Source organism: Aythya ferina (genome assembly GCF_964211825.1).
Source record: "Aythya ferina genome assembly, chromosome: 2".
In the NCBI taxonomy this organism is placed as follows: domain Eukaryota; kingdom Metazoa; phylum Chordata; class Aves; order Anseriformes; family Anatidae; genus Aythya; species Aythya ferina.
The window spans coordinates 126,915,081-126,935,708 of record NC_140297.1 but is presented as its reverse complement, the minus strand read 5'-3'; the positions used below and the strand labels follow the sequence as shown (position 1 = coordinate 126,935,708).

Sequence of the window (20,628 nt, the reverse complement as noted above, 5' to 3'; positions counted from 1 at the left end):
ATTCATTAAAAAAAAAGCTAAAGCAATATCTACTCCACATTAATAAAGATTACTGTTTCCTATTTTAAATTATACAAAATGATCTTGCCATTCATATTGACTTTGCTGACTTAAAATAAGTCTAATTCCATGCAAACTAGCAAAGGTGTCATTTTGGCTAGCCGCTCATGCACACTTCAAGTAATCTAAGCAGCAATGAATTACTCTTGGACTTTAATTCATTATTAATTTTATTTTGTGTATTTTGAAATAATCTAATTAAATTGTCCTTAATCACACTGTTGGTTTCTGGACAGAACAGCTAAAATGGTTCAATTCTAACACTCTTTTTGTTTGTTTGTTTCGTTTGCAATTACCAAGGTCTTCCTACTTATTGACCACATGAGTAGCGTGAGACAATAAGGGCTCCTGTCAAATGCTGCAAACTTCTGCTCCAGCCAGGGACGTCTCTAGGCAACAGCTGCTATGTGTAAGATAAAACTTGTATGGAGACATAGGACAGATATTGCCTGTGTCAGAGGCTTCTGACGTTGCATTGCAGTTGTTACAGGAAGAGCTGCACGGAACCTTCCAGGAGCAACAGGATGCACCTTTTGCTTTACAGTGGCCTTTCTGTATGTATTTATAACGTTAAATATTTCAGCAGCATCTCCTACTTAGAGACAAACCTTCAAACACTGTTCCATATCCATCTTATATATATTTTGTTCTTAATTATTAGTACATCTGTAATTCTGGCATCTAAGCAGCAGTCAATATTGCATCAGAATGTACCCATTTCACTGGTGCTAAAGTGAGTGTGTGACACTGCGTATGGAGTTAAAACCATATTGTGTGAGTAATAGTTGTAAAAATATACCCAACAGCTCATTGTACACTTGATGTTATGTAATAGCCCCCGTTCTTCTTATTACTCTTGAGATGCCAGCTAAATCAACAGGAATGCAGAATCAGGGCAAATTCATGCTTGATGTAAACAGATACAAATCCCACTGAAATCTCTATTCCAAACCCAGTGTTAGTGTAATTGTGATTTAAAATTTATGTGGGGTGACGGTGATCAACAACCCAGTCTGCACTGATTTGGTATGCAGTTAGTTGGAAGAAGAAAGCAAAAAGAAGCCAGGTAAATAAACTTTTGCTTTATATGTGACAAGCATATAACCTGGTTTCAAATAGGTGAAGTTGAAATAATAATGATAATGATAATGATAATAATAAGCAATAATAAACACTGACTTAAAACAAATGAGGATCTGTTCCATAGTATCAGCTGTATGGTAAGTTCATAGGTTAGACCATGCCATGGGGTAATGATATACACCAATCTGAAGTCTGATCTTCAGACATCAGATAAAGACCTTTAAGGTACTGTTTGATGGTTGTATAAACACAGAGGACCTCACTTTATCTTATATCCCTTCTCTATAAGTTTCATTCATATGACTTCAGTTCCCATACAATCTACGTGTGATACTACAGAAGAGATTAAAAAATTCAAAGCCAATTCTTTTCTTGCCATTGTCAACACCCTTTTTCAGTTCATCTTAGCCCCTGTGTAATTTATCCCAAGTTTATCATCACATCATCACTGTATGTGTTGGGGGGATGTCTCCTATTTTAATTAAATACAGAGACTGGGCACACTCCTAAAGTTATTACTTAGACAAAATTCCCATTAGGGACTGCAGTTTCCATCAGTAAACCTTTTTCAGTAAGCTTTACTTTCACAATAGTAAAATTTATTCATATATTTGTGATATTTATTTGTCACTGTTAGGGTATACTTATGCAAAAATTCTCATGCAACAGTGGAAGGTACATTCGTTTTTTACTTATTTTTTCATCATTTCTGGATTTTTACAGCATCATTTAAATATCGTTATTTTGGAGAGAGGGTGTTAGGTTACATTTTCCAGTGTCAGATAGTACCTCACAGCAACAATACCATATTTTTTTGTGATTTTTTCAGAAAAAAATAAGCTTCTGCTTCCTGACAACATGTCCCTGACCTTCTTCATTTAATGGTTAGAGGCAGGGAAACAAGACTTTAACTCTATACAGGATGGAGTAGATTTTTATTTTAAATGGTCTTATTTACACTTGTAAATGCTTCAGCAGCAAGTATTTTCCAGAGGATTTGGAACAATAGTTCAGAATGACTGCATTTCCTTGAATTTGATTATTTCAGTGAATTTTACCTGACAAAACTGCCTGTCTCCATAATGAGTAATTTGTAGTTCTTTCACAGTTTAATATAGAACATCGTGGATAGTTTTCTTGGCATGAGATCTGTTTTGTGAATATAAAGAAGTAAATGGATTCTGTTTGTGCTGGCTACCCGGACGGGCCCAATAGAAATCTGCTTATTTTGACATGAGCTCCCATATATGGTATGGGACTATACCGAGATCCCTTTTCTGCACTAAACAAAATGAAATCTTAGGTGCCTTTTCAGCTAGAGGTTGACTTGTAGCCTTGCAAAACGATCTGCTTTCCTGAAGTATTCCCAATATACTTTCTACAAAATAATGTATCGCTTACTCGGATGTAGTAGCCAGAAGATATTTCTCCTCTAGAAGTATTGCTTTCATTCGCAGATTAGTTAATTGAAGGTAAGGATATACTAGCAGTGAATAACCAAAGATTATTTCTTTTTTTAAGAAAAAAGATGTTTGAATCTATTTATACAAACTAGCATTGTTGGTTTGTTTCATTATTTATTTATTTATTTTATTTCATTTTATTTAGTACTTTAGACCTGTCATAGCATGAAGACCTTTTTTTTTTTTTTTTTGGTACTGCAAATCATTAGGCTGTTTTCCTCATCATATTTGGACTACGTGTACTGAAAAACTGTAGAAAAATAAGTTACATGAATTGCAAGATACTCTCTACAAAGTGGAAATGCTCCAGAGAGCCCTGGACAAATGTAGTTATTGTGTACGTTATAGTGGTTTTTAACATAACGTATGTATTTTTAAAACAGTTCCTTTTGAATTAGGAGCAACTAAAAGTGCTGTAATAGAAATGTATCATAAAGCCATTTCAGTTTAATGGCTTACTAATTAAGTTATTTAATTACTTATTGATTGGTAAAAGCTAAGCTCTAAAGAGTTACTGTTACTTAATGCTCAAATTTAACTCTATGCAACCATCTCTCTCTTCTATGGAAACATTTCTAAGGTCTACGGAAAAGGCCTTTGCACAGTTCTAAATATTAAAACTTTAGTAGTAACAATTTAAAATACAAATTTGACTGTATTTACGATCGTCTTTAGAAATACAGATATTTCATGTATCTGCATGGCTTAAACTGTTTAAAAAGTTCCAGACACTTTATTTAATAAATACCTTCAAATTGGAGAAGGCTGGCTTAAATAGTTTTAGCAGACCCTTTCTTTACAAGGTTGCAAGAATCTCAGATATTTGAGAACAAATCTGTTACATATCCAATCAAAACGGCATGTCCGGACGTGCATGCTGCTTGTGTGCTTAAGAGCCTCTGTGAGTATCCTTATTTAGCTTCTCTCATTGATATAATGTTGTTTTAATTCCAGTTATTCTATTAGGATGGCTTTTGTTTAAAGCCGGCTTACTAGAGGGGACGAAGCGACACACAATTAAGCTATTTAAATGAGGAGGGAGACGAAGGGGGGGGGTGAAGGGAGGATGGGGGGGAGTCCCATTACTTGCTCGGGGCGAGGTGCGGGTGGCGGCCAGGGGCGCGCAGCCTCCGCGGAGCGGGAGCCTCCGGTGCACCTCGCCCGGGCGGGGAGGCTGCCTTCAGGGCCGCGTAAGCCTCGCCGCATTTTAAACCAATAAGGCCGGGACAAGAGAATAGCTGCGGTTTGCCTTACAAAAACAAAAACAAAACCCAAAGAGGGGGGATAAAAAAAAAAAAAAAAAAAAAAAAAAAAAAAAAAAAAAAAAGAGAGAAGAAAAAGGGGAGTGAGGAGGCTGAGCGGGAGCGGCAGCGTGCCTCCAGGCACTGCCTGGGCAGACCTACGCGGCTGAGCAAACAGGCGGCGGGGCCGGAGGCAGCCTCCGCCGAGGCTTTGTCTGGCTGTTTTGCGCTGCTTTTTGCGCTGCTTTGCGCGCCCCGCTGCGCCATGGCGGGAGCCGCGCGCTGAGCCCGCCGGCGCGGAAGCAACGCGCCGCCCCGCAGCGGAGACTGCGCGCCCCCCCCGGCAGCACCGTGAGTACCAGGCGGGAGGTGTGGAAGCGGCAGGAGGGGGAGGAAAAGACCGAGGAAAAAAAAAAAAAAAAAAAAAAAAAAGAGAGAGAGAGGAAAAAAAGAAAAAAAAAAAAAAAAAAAGGAGAGAGAGAGAGAGAGAAAAGAAAAAAGGGGAGAAATTGAAAAAAAAAAAAAAAAAAAAAAAGGAGGAGGGGGAAGGAGGGAATAAAAGTAAAATAAAGAGAAAGAAAATAGCCTAATTGCGGATCAGCCCACACTCCTTCAGCGGCGGCGATTAACCTGGCGTGAAGGTGCAGGGGTGCTTTCTTTCTGCCGCTGCCGGTGAGAGCGATCCTCGCTTATAAATCACTAGGTACGGCACTTAATTTTGGCCGTGTTTCAGGCTGGGGTTTGCAGGCTTGCCACAAAGCAGATGTTAACGTGGGTCTATTTATTGTGTTCAGCCAGGTTTGGGGATTCTCCTGTTTGATTTCCTCGAGTGCTAATGGTTCGTTAAATGTAAAGCCCGTGATGGCGAGACGTTACATGCCGGGGAAGGCAAGTAACACAGGGAGGGAATCTGCAGATCTTTCTAAAAGAGACACGAGAGCGTGAGAAAAATAATAAAAAAAAAAAAAAAAAATGGAGGGAAGAATGCATGACAGAGATTTTGACAGCACTTTCTGAAGCAGGAAATCCTTTTGCTTAATGTGTTTAAATTTTCCAAACACCAAGGAAAACACACAGATCCCCACAGGAGAACTTTTCAAGATGACAGAATAAACATCTACACAAGTGGAATATTTGACATTTATTGACATTTTAGGTGGCTTTTTTAGAACTGCGGGCTCAGAACGAGGAAGTTATGTGGCTTTTGAAGTTTCATGAAACTTACTTCTCAAAATCTTGAGATTGAGAGACCCAAAACATCCCCAAGTCTGTCTTTCTGTAGGTATTTTGGACAAACACCAATAAGAAAGATGACTGTCTTTTGCAGTGAAACATTTATTCTGGAAAAGTAAAGGTGCATTTTCAAGTGTTTCTCAGAAGGTTGGAGGGTTTTTTGGTGTTGTTTTTATTTATTTATTTATTTATTTATTTATTTTAACAAGAATTTAAGAATGATGCACAAGCAGAAGAGTTAATAGCTTTCAGAGTGAAAAAAAAAAAAATAGTACATTTCCTGTAGTTTGTTTAAATTTAAACTGATCACAGAGAGAAAATTTGGGAAAGAAATGGAAACATTCAGTGCATCCCTGGAAGTTTTGAACATTAGATACCACAGATAAGGAATTTTATTTTCCATCCCATACTGAGACAGTTTGCAAAGCATCTGCCAGGACACAGGCTACTGGTTTGACATGTAAAATAAATAATGCCTATATGTCTGCATACATGTGTGTGTGTACATCGTGTGCAATGTGTGTATATAACACATTATATACTTTTTAAATATACATAGGCACTTATGCATGCCTCATTTTATATGTTGCTCGCAAGTGCATGCAGCGCAGTGGTCAGCCAAGCACCTTTAAGCTGCAGTTTTCCCAAGGCCTGGTAAATGAGCAGCCGTCCCCTCAGAGGAGCCCAGCGCAGTGACAGACTGCTTGAGTCACGGTTTGCCTTTGGAGTGAGCAGGGAAAAAAAAAAAAAAAAATGAGTAATCATTTTGTTTGAATTTCAATAAGTATGAAATATTTCTTGGGAGCCAAGAAAATCTTGGAGAAGCAGAGAGGCATTCTTAAATGTCTGGTCATAATGGGAGCATTGTCACACTGAGCACTTCTTTCTTAAAAGGGAGACATTGCTTGTGTTTCCAAACGTTTCATTCATAAGTGTGTGAACTCAGTATGCAGGAAAGCACTCTCAGAAGAATTTAAACTAGTAATTAAAAATTAAATAGCTGTAATTATCTGCTTCTGTTTTAAGAAGTGCAATTTGTCTTTGAAGTATCTAGCAAAAGAGTTTTGCCTCTTCACTTATAGTCTAGCGATACAATTATTTAAAGAGTGAAAGTATGATGAAGTTGCATGTGTTGTCAGCAAGGTGCCTTTTTGTAGCCAATTTGTATTTTGGTTTTGGAACGTTTGGGCTGCTGAAACCATTATGTCTGTAGATACTGATTGTGTAGCACTTGTAAGGAAGAAAAGAAGGCAGCTTGAGGAAAAAGTCTCTTTCCCTTCACTCCCTGTTAAAAATGACAGATTTTTTTTTTCCCCTAAGGAGGAATACTGATTTCAAAATTGCTATTGTCTATAAAATTTGTTTCCTTAAGTAGAAATGCATTTTAAGAAAAAGCTCGTGTTCTGGCTATAGTTTTCTGGGCTAACTTCTTATTTTCACTTAGAAAATTTCTTTTCAGCTGGAAAAATGTTTTAAATTATGGCTATTTAAAAAAATTGCTTCTAGCAAGCAAAAATACTGTGGAAAACCTGTAATTTAGACAAGTACCTACATTTTATTTGCTCTGTGCTGCTGAAATTTAGAATCCCTTCCCATTTACAGTTTACTTTTCACAGAACATTATTAACTTTTTGGCTTCATACATGATCTTCTGTCAGATGCTTTTGATTTGTAATTTAGCAAAGTATAATAAACAGTGCAAAAGTCATGAATTTTCCTCCGCATCCTGAGCTCTGTGGTAGGGAAAATGTGATAAAATGTGTACCTTGAGTCTTGTTTGATGATCTCTCAAAGCAAGTTTGCCTTCTGGAAATAATTTCTGGGGTTGAAGAGCATGGTATTAACAGATTTAATGTGGCTATTCAATGGATTGGTGGAGTACTATGTGAGGTTTAACAAAATGAGAGAGACAAATTGAACATCAACAAAACCTACATCTGTGAAGAATTATAAATTTAATTAGAAAAAAAGGCAAACTTAAAAGACCTCATTAACTAATCAGAATTTGATGTTACTGATTTAAGATTCTTAAATGGATGAATTTTAAGTAGCCTTGCTATCATTCTTTTTTTTTTTTTTTTTTCGCATCATGTGCCCATGTAGTGCGATCCACTCTAAACAGAAAGATGTTAATGTTACTCACCACAATCAAATTATATGCGGTAATATTTTTCATGTATTAAGGAGAATGTGCATGTCATTTATCATATATGGCATTTTTACTTTAAGCAGAGTGCAGAGAATAAATGGTGAGTGACAGCTTTTCTGATTTTTTTTTTTTTTTTTTAATGTGCCCCTTTGACTGGACGGGTTAGGCCATTGCATTTTTTTTTCCAGTTTTTGTTTGATATGTGAGTTATGTTGCAGAACTTCAATTACCCAGAAATCTGTTGGCAAAATGGGAGAATATACAAGAGCAAGCACACGCCACCCAGAAATGTTTTTATTCTATGAACTAGTCATCATAAGTGTGGTTCCTTACTACATTGTAATTTTGTACTACACATAAAAAACTGAAAGCATGTGAAGTGTAGCATTTTGTAAACTGTAACTAATTTCACTCACATCTGTGTCTAATTGTTGTCTGCATTCGCATTCTTGAGAGTAGATTTATTTTTCCTGGACCACTATGTGGATTCAGCTGACCAGCCTAAGTGAGGATTAGTTGTTTTAAAGTTATTTTGATTAAAGAGTCATTTTTAAATATGGTAACGTGCAACACATGGTTTAAATAATTCTTGAGACACAAAGGAATATATCTAAAGTATGTCTAATGAAAGTGAAGATTGTGGATATGAACTTTCACAAATCATAGAGTGTAAGAGGACATATAAGGTATATATTTAATTCTCTGTGAATGAGTTGTTTTTTTTTTTAACTTCTCCCATGAAACCTCAAATGTCTCACTGTAAACACACATGCATATTGATGTGTATATTTATAAGTGTACTGAAGTTATTTTTTTTTTTAATTTAAGAAATAAAATAGTGAGGATTAAATGTATATTAGAGTTCAGTGAAGTATGAATAATACTGTAGGGTACGTCTGAAAATATCAGTTAATTGAAACATCTATTTTTAAGGGGAATTATTTTCTATTATAAAAGATACATTTTAAAGTATTCTGTGCAAGAGGGAGTGAAGATAGCTCTGTAAGCAAACTTAGTTCTCACCTATAATTTTTTCCAGGTGTTTAGAAGTAACAGCAGAAACATATCCTAAGGCACTCTGCTGCAGTTTTGAGGGTAAAGGATTGAAAAAAAAACATTAAAACAAAATGCTCAGTTTTGAATGTAGCTGCTCATCTAGTTTGATTTGGCATGCTCTGATGTATTGAAAAGCACGTTATGCAGTACTTTAAGTGCCCAGTTATAAAAAGATTGATGTTTTTCAGCGTGCATTATTACATGCTTCTTGACATCATTTGTAACGTTATGCATTGCCTGGCTGCCCCTAGCAGTTGTTTACTCTTGCTAGTAGTAATTCTGTCGGTGATTAAAAATAACAAAAAAAACCTACAAACACATAAGTAGGATTTGCTTGGATGATTTTTATGGCACTTAAAATGCCTCATCTCTCTTGCCTTTGCTCTGTGATCACTTAAGAGATGTCAGTTCAGGTTGAATGGAAATGCACATGAAAGATTCTCAATGCAGACATTAGGATGATACATACCTTTCCCGGATAAGCTTTTGTGTACTTTTAGGCTAACAGTATCTAGCAGCATATCTTCACCTGAACTTTATCACCTGCTGACAATCCTTACTGGCCGCAGAGAAGGGTCTGTTAGCAGAGCAGCAATGTTTTCCTAATAGGATATGAAAATCTATTACTCACCTGAGTTATAAAAGGAGTCATTTTATTAAACTGGAAAATTATTGCTGGGCTTCCCAGTGGAACCAGATTCCTTTTTCGATGAGGGAGCTCAAGAGGTAAATGCTGCAGCTTCCTAACATATAGTTAGCCAAAAGTGTTCTTTTAAGTCATTTTATCAGAAATTTCATTAGCAACTGGAATTTTTATGAGTAAGACCTTGTGCGATAACATGTGCTTTATTTTAATTCACTGCACTTGGTGATGGGCTCATTTTGGAGATGGTTGTGTAACAATGTAGTTCGTATATTGGAGATCTTCACAGTAGGCAGACCTCCCTCTTATTCTCCATTCCCCCCCTCACACCTCTCCAAAAAAAAAAAAATAATAATAATAATAATTGTGTCAGCCTTGCTCTGCCCCTCATTTTTGGAGTGCGGTTACTTGTGGGGTCCCCAGAGGAAGCAGGGCTGGATGGCAAAGAGCAGAGGAAGAGGACGGCCAAGGTGATGAGGGCAAGAAGCTGTCAAGAGCTAAGGGGATGGGAGCAAGACAGGATTCGGGCAGCAGGAACAAAAGGGGAGCTTTAGAGCTGCGGAGGATGCTGGGGGGCTCGGCGCAGAGAGGCTCCCTCCCGCCGCCCTTGGGGGGCTTGCCCTCGCTGGGGTGCGCAGCGTCGGTGCTGGGGGAGGAGTGAGCCCCTCTGCAGCTGTCACGGCCCCTGATGAATCACTGTCCCGGCACTTGGCCGCCGTCCCCAGCGCGGGGAGGAGGGAGAGGGACCTGCCGACGAAACAACAGGCGAGCCTTCAATTTAAAGACAATATGCCTTTCACCGGCGCCGTGCCCTCCTCCTCTCCTTTTTGGTTTAAAGGACAGAATTGTCATCTGCGGTGATGGTCTTTGTTTAAATTAAGGCCTCGTATGAGAGCGGAGTAATAGAGGCTTCTGTTTGTCTCCCTGGTTTACAGGTGCAGAAGTCCCAAACTGGTTCAGATGTTGCTGTTTCCTCCAGTTGCAGGTAAGAATATGATTGAAAATTGCTATTTTTCTGCAACTTTTTTTTTTTCTTTACCTTCAGGTGATATGTTAAGGTGATAAGTAAATGTTTATTCTTGTTTTCCACATGGAGCAGATCAATAAGCGCAGGATCTTCTCTTGTATGTGTGTGCAACAAAGTCTGTCAGCTGTGAGCAAGTACTGGTTTTCACTAAATTGTTTTACTTTGTGCTAGGTATTTTCTTTTTTAACTAACTGTGGAACCATTTTCTTTTTTTTTTTTTTTTTTTTTTTTTTTAATCTGCACATTAGTTTAAGCAACAAAATACAAAATGAGGGGTTTGTGTTTAGAACTTGCAATAAACTCTCAGTCAAAATATGAAAACTTCATAGGTGAAATTACACTTATGTTTAAGGATATTTATACCACTACAGTGGAAGGATTTTTTTATATATAATTTTAATAAGTCTCTAAAAGAGCCTAAGCATTTCTTTTAAACAGAAAATGTGTGGGTTCAAATGCCTCGGAGGCACTGTAACCTGTGAAATTTCTACTTGGAGCAATTAAAATAAGTATAGCAAAAACATTATGAAAAGTGTTAGCTATACACAAATGAATATGTGGCACTTCATTTATAAGTTTCTCCAACATAAATGAGGGGATATGTCATAGTGGTGAGGTCTATTGTTTTTTTTTATACGAGGCTATTAACAACACAAATCAGACGTACTCAGCTGCTTGTGTGCTGTGTAAATGTTTAATTTTTGCATTGAATCTGAATTGCTCTCTTATTATTTTGACTGAACGACAGCTGCTGAGATACTGCAGAGTGCTAAGGCATACTAACGCCTATATGGATTCACTGTATGTTGGTCATATCCCTTTTCAATTGGGCACAGTTTATGTAATCCACAAAGCAAACAAGTGAGCAGACATAATAATGTTTTAATGCTGCGTTCGTTTCAACGGAAACAGAGGAACAATTAAGTAGTTTGCCAGAGTAAACACATACATCAGGAATATCTCATTCCCTGTCAGTAGATGACAGGTTTCAACAATTGCTTCAAGGGTTTTATTTGGTTTAGAGGCCCATTATATTGCCACTGAATGGTAAATCTTGAAAGCACAGTGTTAATTTGTTGTTAAGAGAATATATGGATTCATATAGTGGTGATTCCATCTTTGTGCATATCTTAAAAAAAGAAGGTGTCATGAATGTTTAAAGTACGGTACATTGTATCTATATTTTATTCTGTTAGAAACTGCAGAAGTAATTGCCCTCGATGATCAGTTGTGTGTGGCACAACAAAGTGAGTTTAACATTAGAAAAAATCACATTGGGAGAAGCGGATCATTTTTTACTAAATGTGTTGAGGATGCCAATTAAGAGCAGGCTGCATGTCATACCGGTAATTCCTCTGTAATCCAGATTGAACATGCCACTAAAACTAGACGCATCTTGTTTTTAGGTCTATGGAAATGCAGGATCTAGCCAGCCCACATAGCCGACTAAGTGGTAGTAGTGAATCCCCCAGTGGTCCAAAACTTGATAACTCTCATATAAATAATAATTCCATGACACCCAATGGCACAGAAGGTGAGCTACCTTTTTTTTTTTTTTTTTTAGTGTTTTGTAGTTTGTGTGTTCTCCTTGCTGCATCACTGCTCTTGCAGTCAGTAAACTATGTAGAGAAAAATGTTTTACTATTTAAGGTACTACTTGTTTATGTAATGTGGTTTATAAATCTGATGTTCAGTGTTTATCAACAGTTACTATTATCAAGTTTCAACAATAGCTTTCATTCCTGTTATATGTTCCTTTCACATAGTTTGAATGGACTGAGCAGGTAGTATGTGCAGAACTTAAAAAAAAAAAAAAAAATCCATAAAACCTGAAAGGCTGGTTTAGTGATGAGGAGAAAGGAAGTGTTTACATTTGTTGTACTGCAAAATGCAGTCTTTCAGTCTTTTTCCCTATATCAGTGTTTTTTTTCATGTTCACACTTTTAGCAAGCTCCTAAGGCTATGAAAGTTTTGTCAAATAGGCTAATAAAACTGAGTGTTGAAATTTCCTAGGGCTAGCTTGCTGCTCTGATGGAGTGGCCAAAATTCAAACAGGTGTAGTAATTCAATGGGGTAAACTGATACCTATTTTTCAAGCAGCAGTCAGCCAGTTGATAAGTTATGTTTGTTCTCAGTAGAATACTAACAGCAGAACAACTGAACTGCTTTGTCAGTAATGACATATAATGAAATACAGAAGGATTTATATAATAAGCAGTGAAAATACTCTTTCCTGTAACGTTTCTATGGCTATAGTAGGAATGATCATACATGATGTTTGGCTAGCTTTGTGGACGGTGTTTTTAATGCATTACTTGAAATTTTTAAATAAAACTTTTCAATATAAATTTAGAGTTAAAATATTGTTGTAGCAGAGAAATGCCTTTTTTTCCCCTTTAAAAACTGTGTCATGTTAGTGCTGTCAGACTGTTGAGGATTGTGGACATGCATTACATTCTTCCAGGAAAGGCACATGTCAATCAAACAGATGTCGTCCCCCCTCAATTCCCCAAACATCTCTGTTATTCATTCTAATTGGAGTCCTCTGTAGTGGGGAGGGTTTATGGGTTATCAGATTAACAGACTTTTGTGCCAGGGTTGTGTATAATTTACTTTTTATTATTGCTGTAAAACTACTGCTGCAATAAATATTTTAGTAATTAAAAAACAATATTTTTTTTAAATTTGTTTTAAGAATAAAGAACTAAATTGTTAATGTAGTTTAAGAAGAAAAATATTTCATGTCCACAGATGAGTCATCTTTGTTTTTAATGCCAATTTTATTTTTGTATCATATTATGAGGTATATACCAGTTTTGGTACAGGATAAAATTGGTCAGCACTTTAAAATCTCTCTTACTTGCAAAAGCCTTTGCAGTAAACCTCACTAGCTTTTGTACCTTATATGCAGCTTGAATGTAGCTTTAGCACAAAAATATGACGTGTTCCTTGAAACACAGAAAGACACCCACCATATGGCCAGACTTCTTAATAGCTGTTTTGTGTGGGCTTACATTCTGAAAAATTGGGTGCTTAATATTACTTTGTCAGGAAATTAGTTAGATTATCTATTCATAAACTCATGTAGCAAATAATTCTGGAAATTATATCCCAACTTCTCAGTAGGTATTGGAGTTTATATAAGTTAAAAAAAAAAACAAAAAAACAAACAAACAAAAAAAAAAAGTAAATTAAAACAGAGTAACTTATTTTTCCTGTTTTTAGAATTTTAAAGTGCAGGTTTATTGGTTTTGGATGAATTCTACCAAGAAAGATAAAGCGTGAAATACGTGTTTAACTTCTGAGATGAAGCCAAATGGTTTTCTTTTGTTTGCAATTTTCCCTCAGGTGACATGACTCTCCTCAGCACTGCAGACTGGTTACTAAGTGCTAGCACACAGACCGCTGCAGGTTTGTGGAGCTGTGGTGGACACACTAGAAGTGTGCAGTCAGCATGCGTTGTAAGATGTTGTCCAGAAAGTATCTTGAGAAATAGTTTGTGCTCGGTGATTCTGGTCAAAACATTCAAAATTTCAAAAGCTTTTCATTATGTGCCATGTAAGAACAATCAGAGACAGGAATTTGAAAGAAACATAATTGAATAATTTATTTCTGAATTAGATGTGTTCCAAGAGACAAAATTTGTGAGCCTAAGAATCCAGAGATGGGATTTGGCTGATAATCTGTTTTATGTTGACAAAATGTTTCTTTTGGGTTCCTTGAGCTGCTACACAGGCTTAAGAAAAAAGCGAGTGTCATCAGCAAGAGTTTATACTTTTTTTTTTTTTTTTTTTAAATGAAGGAGGCTTTTTTCTTTTTTTTTTTTTTTTTTTTTTGAGATTCTTTAAGTAGAACCCTGCTGAAACGCAAATGACAGACTGTAAGGATGCTGCCATATGGCTTGCCAAGCACTTTTCTTACACCGCTGCACCTTGACTTGCTTGTTTGTTGCACGTGGAGTGGAGATGTGGGTTGCTGAACATTCACATGTTAAATATAATATGTGAAACCAATTTCTGATCTACTATGCACTCGTTCTCACTAGCATGAAAGAGCCCTCCTTTTCTGGCATAAAGGACCTCCATGCGAGTGAGAAACAGGGCCTCCAGCTATTTGCATGTTATAAATGTGTTGTAAAGATATGTTAAATTTGATTTGACTATGGGCGTGATTTAGGCAAGTTTCCATACCCCAAAGTGCAGGATATGTTCACTAGATTAGGAAAAAGAAAAAAGAAAAAAAAACTGTCCCAAAGTGAAATGGCCCTGTTTCAAACAAATGTACATTAATTCCTTTAAGGCACATTTTCAGACTTGTCTCTTATTGATGTTGTTCTACAAGAGGATGTGGTTGGAAGATAGCTCGCTATCATTAGCTAATATTTTTAGCTTCACACTTAGTGGTAAGTTTTCAAAGCACTGAATGGGGATCTACGTGTGTGATTGAGTCTGAGTGTGCAGCTTTGAATCTCTGTGTGCAGCTTTGATATAATAACTCTTTGTGTGCTTAATTTCCTCTTGGTAGAACAAAATTGCTGTGGTGTAGAACTGACCAGGTAGTGGTGGCCAAGGAACACAGCTGAAGATTTTTTTATTTTTTTTTTAGGTAACTGTTATGTAGTTCCTTCTCTCTAAAGATTTTTAAACAAGGTGGATTTGCAACTTTGCTTTTCAGGTAGCAATTCCTCATTGGGTTTCTTTTAGGACATAGTGATTTCTGTAAATCAAACACTGTTCATTTAAGTTTGTTGCAAACCATGAGATGGTCTTCATAGCTCTGGATACATGCATGGTGAGGAGAAAATAAATCTCCTTAATATCTTGAGTAGAAAAGTCATAACCAAGAATAAGTAATTACATTGCTTGGTGGTTAACTCCTTTTCTCTGGGCCAGTTCAGGCGGCATGGTCTTCAAACCAGTAATGGGGAAGCAACAGGGAAATTACAGATCTTGATCAGTCAGAAATTTCTCAGGAACAAATACAGGAGAGTAACACTAAAATATTTGGCTAACGACGCTCAGCAAAAGCAGTCCTGGCATGCCACCATGGAGTCTGATGATATAAGTAATGTACTGTTTGAGTTTTCCATGATCTCTTTAAGTGTTTTTCCACAAAATACCCTCTGTTGTAGGCAACAGCAGATGCTCAACACTATTAAAATTTTGGTCTTGTATGACTTGCCTAAGAAAATCTGTAATAGAGTAGAGAATTGAAGTAAGGTTCAAAACATTCACAGTTGTGTCTTACCTCTAAATCTCCTTTGTCAGCAAATTGCAGTGGTAGGTTGATACTAAAGGACTCCAAGAAACAATAACAACAGAAGCTAAAACTTGACTTTTTATTTTTTATTTTTTTTTAATAAGACAGCTAGTGGCTACTCCAACAATGGAGTTGTGGACACTACCAAGTGTCCACTTGGGTAGAAATGTATTAAGAGGAGAAAGGCTGAGAGTAATGTTTAAAAAAAAACAAACAAACAAAAAAAATATTTTCAGCTGAAAAGCTGTTTTTCACAGTGGACAGTCATATTCACTTTGTACCTACAGTGATCTTTACTTTTATCTTAAGAATGTAAATCAGTTCTGATGGATTACATACAGGAAGAAATATCATGAAGATGTTTTGTTCAACTGGAATGGAAAAGAATAAATGAAGATTGGGAGAAGGAGACTTTATTCCAAGCAACTACCAATCATTTGCATTAAGAGTATGGAGATGCATCTACCCTTGTTTCTTAGTGTTCAGAAGGATGAAGAGAAGGAATTTTCATATCAAGTGGGAAGGGAAAATGGATAACAAATTGAAGATCAGATTTTCAAAGATACATAGGAAGGAAGATTTCAAAGAGAGTTGGACATCAAAATTCTTTTGGAAAAAAAAAAAGGGCTCTTGCTCTTAAGTACCTGCTGCAACATGAGAATCAGATCCCACACAAAGGCATTCAAAGTTCCCCACTGTGTGAAGAGGGCTGGCCATTAGAAAGGTTGTCTTAAGTCTAATGAATAGAAATTCATCTTAAGGGTTTCAGAAGCACTGGGTAGTATTTTTGCTGGCTTGTTTCTGTATTATAGAATTCGGAAGAATTATTTCACCATTTTCTGAAGTTATGGTGTAGTAAAAGATTAAAGAATAGAGTGGGTATGTCCTGGTAGTTGTTATGGAACACACTGACGTAGCTTTCTGAAAGTAAACAATATGTTGAATATTCAATGTAATTTTAATGATACTTTGTAGCACTCAAAATAGTCTTTCAGTATTGCAGTCAAGCTTTCACATTGGCAGTGAATTTCTTCTTTTTAATTTTTAGTAAGTAATAGTTATTTATTGTATGCTGTAGAGTGTAAAGTTTTAGTGATGACAATCAGACAAAATGTTCCTCCTTTGGGAGGTGCTTGGCTTTTGATATCTTTTTGTTGCTCATTTATGGAGTTTTTGCCAATCATATATGCTGACATTTCTATACATGTGTTTGTTATAAAGAGCTTGATGGTATGAAAATTGTAATTGATGCAGTGGTACCTCCACATTTGGACACCATAAAGTAATAGACCTATAAGGGTGAATCTAATATTTGCATTTCTAGAGTGTTAGTATCATGAACAATGGATGATAACTTCTTTACTTTGCACTGGAAGATCACAAGAAGATAGTTCTGTGTCTGGAGGAAAGACTGCAGTAGTCCTAGGCTAACCAGACTGGTAAAAGTAATCTGGATGTCTGTAGGAACTGGTAATATTCTTCAACCTGCTGCCACTTACAGAGGATAAAAATGAGATACACATCACTCTGTTTATGTGAAGGCAATGGGATAACTTGGACTACCTTTTTCTCCCTGCTCTTTACATTTTTTTTTTTTTTCCCTGCTGTATTACATTGGCTTCCTTCCAGACTCTTTGTCTTATCTGTGCTTTTGTTCTCCAGCTTCACCAAGAGTCCTTCTGTCTCTTCTGAGCACTTGTAGAATAATGCTCTATTATTCCACTTTCCTAGCATTTTGGCCAGGGAAAAAACCTTTCTACTCACTTGCTGGCTCAGGCCAGCAATTCCCATTGCAAGGTCTTGAGTGAGGAGGAGACTAGCATAAATAAATATTCATGCATTTATTGTTTTTTCATCATGTATGTGCGTCTGGTTTTGGAGGTTTCACCATTTTCCCCCATCACATTTCCCTGAAATAAAGGACTTTTTTTAAATGAAAAGTCTGTCACAAGACTGGTTGCCAGATCCCTTTGAGGGGCAAAATATTCTGCCCCACACTCCTCAGTCCTGCCCCACTCCCCCCTCTCCCGAAAAGAAGAAAAAAAAAAAAAAAAAAAAAAAGAGAGAGAGAGAGAATCTTTAACATAATTTATTTACACAAGCTTCTCATAAAGACATCTGCAACACCTGCCATTCCTAACTGTGGATGGAGCACGGTAGTATGAGAACACCCTCTGAGTGTGCCTGAGGGGTCCCAGAGCCCTGCTGGCACAATGGCCGCACAGGCCACAGGATATCAAGAGCTGCAGGATGTTAAGAACCCATCAAGTTCACTGCTTCACTAAAAACTGTAACACATCCACAATTGCACAGTGTAAGATAGAAATATCATACATATGAGCAGTAATGCAGAAGAAAAGGAAATCCAGTCCATTCTTTTGGTGTGCATTCCAGGGAACAGGACTAAGGCATTTAAGTCTAGACTAAGATCACATCTTAATAAGGTGATATCTGAAAAGCCTTAACAACTTCAGGGACTTGTGACACTTAAGATGATTTAGCACTTACATTTGTATCTTGTAGTCTTCTGAGGAGTTTTGCTTATCATAGGGGAAAAATAAGCATGAAACTTGGTCACACTTCAGCGTTAGCCATCATCTGGCCCCTGGCCAGTGAGTGCAGAAACTTGGAGAGAGGTTCCTGCGCCACCTGCTTTGATTAGACAAGCTAGGAAGTTTCCTGCTACTGCTGAGTAGAGGGGAACACAGACTGGTGCTATCCTTCTTTGTCTGGATGAATTTGGCTTTAAGTCTGATAGTCCTGGAGTTCAGACCCTGGCCAAATGTTATGGATATTATTTCCTACTTATGAAAGGCCCCATGTACTTTGTCATTTGCCTTCTGCTTTTGTGTCTCAGTCATATGTCTTGTATACCTAAATGACACAGCAGCCTTGACTTCTCTTGATGTTCTGTCTCCTATGGAGGCACTCTTTAACCAAAGAAAGATGTAATGACCACACAACTATATTGTTGTGTGGTCATTACATCTTTCTTTGGTTAAAGAGTCCAGATATTTTATGCACACAGCACATAATATTACACACATGTAGGGAAGTTTCAATGGCCAGATTCCCAATGGAGAATTTAGGAAGGAGAAAAATAAAAATAAAAAATAAAACAATCCATAACTCTAAAAGGGTTGTTTCTGGGTATATGTCATCTCTGTTTGGAAAGGATGGGTGATACAATCATTTGGTATAAATTGACATGTGAGTGTCATGGGGTAAGAATATTAGATCTAGTCTTATCTCCTAACTGTAATGAATGGAACCATGTTAACCCATGGGTGTGCTCCTCAGATTAAATCTTGATTAGCAGCTACAAATACTGTCACCGTATGAAAGTTAACAAAAGCAAGTGCTGGATTCTGCACCTGGAATGAGGTAATCTTGCATACACATATAGAGTGGGTAATAAGAGGTTGGAGAGCAGCCTCATGGAAAGGGATCTATGAGTTTTGGTTAATGGCAAGTTGAGTATGAGCCAGAAGTGTGCCTAGGCAGCCAAAAGGGCCAACCATTCCCTGGGGTGCATCAAGCATGTCATTGCTAGCCAGTCGAGGGAAGGGATTGTCCTGCTCTGCTCTGCACTGGTGCAGCCTCACCTCAAGCACTGTGTGTTATTTTGGGTGCCACAGTATAAGAAGGACATAAAACTGTTAGAAAACATCAAAAGGAGGGCTACGAAGATGGTGAAGGGTCTAGAGGGCAAGACATATGAGGAGCTTCTGAGGTCCCTGGGTTTGCTCAGCCCAGAGCAGAGGAGGCTGAGGGGAGTTTCCTCACAAGGGGGGGCGAAGGGGCAGGCGCTGAGCTCTGCTCTCTGGTGACAGCAACAGGACCCCAGGGAACAGCATGGAGCTGGGACAGGGGAGGGTCAGGCTGGGTGTCAGGAAAAGGTTCTTCATCAAGAGGGTGATCAGGCACTGGAACAAACTCATCAGGGTAGTGGTCATGGCATTGAGCCTGCTGGAGTTCAGGAAACCTTTGGACAATACTCTCAGACATATGGTCTGGTTTTTGGGTGGTCCTGTGTGGAGCCAGGAGTTGAACTTGATGATCCTTGTGGGTACCTTCTGACTCAGCATATTCCATCCTCCTGTGACGAAGACCTGTTTCCACCCAGATGGTTTTGATTTTGTTTTTTTTTTTCTAGTACTATGATTGTGCTGCCATTTCTTTACAAATCCAGCATTTTTACTGCTAGATGAGCAGGTACAATGAAACTCAATTTATTTTGGTTGCAAATCACAACCAAAAGAGAGGGAGACAAGGCTCTTGGGGAGCCATTCATGCAGTGAAAGCTGGGTGTTAGCCATAGCCAGAATACCACACAAGACTTCTGACATCAGAAGACAGTAGAGCAGGAAACAGTCTGGGCTTGAAATAGAATGTGCTTCTTTGAGCAGGGACTTTCTTTGAAAACTGAACATAAATTTAGGCTGGAAATTACCTTGTAGTAATTATCTTCTGGTAATTTCCAGACAAATGAGTTTCAGGAAGAGTTTCCCAGTTTGAGAAGCAGCAGCAAAGTGTATTTATTAGGCTTCATGGTCAGGAGCTGATGATTTGATACTCTGTGACAAACAGAGAATAATGTCCTGGATAGGTATAAGTGTAATTTAGTAGACTCTTTATAAGTAACCCGTAGTCTTTAGTAACCTCTTTATAATCACTATATTCTTAAGTACAAACAGTTTAAACTTTGAATAAAGTAACGGAAAATATTATCAGCTTCAAATTCAAGGTAGAATTTTTGTACTGCTGTTAGTGACTAATAATTATCTTTGAGCTTTATGCTTGTATTGGGTACAGAAAGAGGATGGCACTAAACAAAATAATATATGAATATTAATGGCTAAATGAAGTATTTAAGATATAGGAGGGCAGTAACTGTAGTGAAAATGCATATCAACATGGTGTTTAGATACTAACTTTATTTGAAGATGTCACCTTGAGAGAAAACCAAATAGAGCTAGATATTGCATTTTTACATATGTCTGTAAGTAAACTGACAGACTCACTTCGATGAGATTTGTACCTCATGAGCACTGAGAACTGCCAGCCAGGAACTATTTCATTTTGCCCACTTATTCATATAATACAAAGAATATAACATTATAGTATTAATTCAGCTATGTTTACAGTATTTTTATTCTGGTGTAAGATATATAGCATAGCAGTTAACAAACTAAGACTAATTTAGTAAAGCATGATTTATATGTAAAGCCATGATTGCATGTATTTTAGATAATCAATATATTTTTAAGAAATATATTTGTGTTGTTTTCTTAAATGGTTTCTTCTTAAATCTGGATTTTAGAATCTCATAAATGACTAGAAAAGGAAAAGAAGGAGGGAAAATATCTCTCCATTGACATAGCTTCTTGGTGTAAAACCAAGTCTATATCAGT

The 20,628-nt window shown here is 37.3% G+C and overlaps 1 protein-coding gene across 15 annotated transcripts in view; it reads left to right on the top strand.

The window, feature by feature from the left end:
- EYA1 (EYA transcriptional coactivator and phosphatase 1) overlaps nucleotides 1-20,628 on the top strand; it is a 163,795-nt gene that overhangs the window by 69,287 nt on the left and 73,880 nt on the right. For 12 of the 15 annotated variants that reach the window (XM_084509391.1, XM_084509390.1, XM_084509387.1 and 9 more), the window contains 2 exons: nucleotides 9,864-9,913; nucleotides 11,362-11,489. In XM_084509391.1, coding sequence (XP_084365517.1) covers nucleotides 9,864-9,913; nucleotides 11,362-11,489 — 178 coding nt within the window. Of the gene's footprint in view, nucleotides 1-2,464; nucleotides 2,616-3,461; nucleotides 3,508-3,975; nucleotides 4,199-9,863; nucleotides 9,914-11,361; nucleotides 11,490-20,628 lie in introns of those variants that run through there. The other 3 variants (XM_084509382.1, XM_084509380.1, XM_084509384.1) reach the window with 3 other exon arrangements.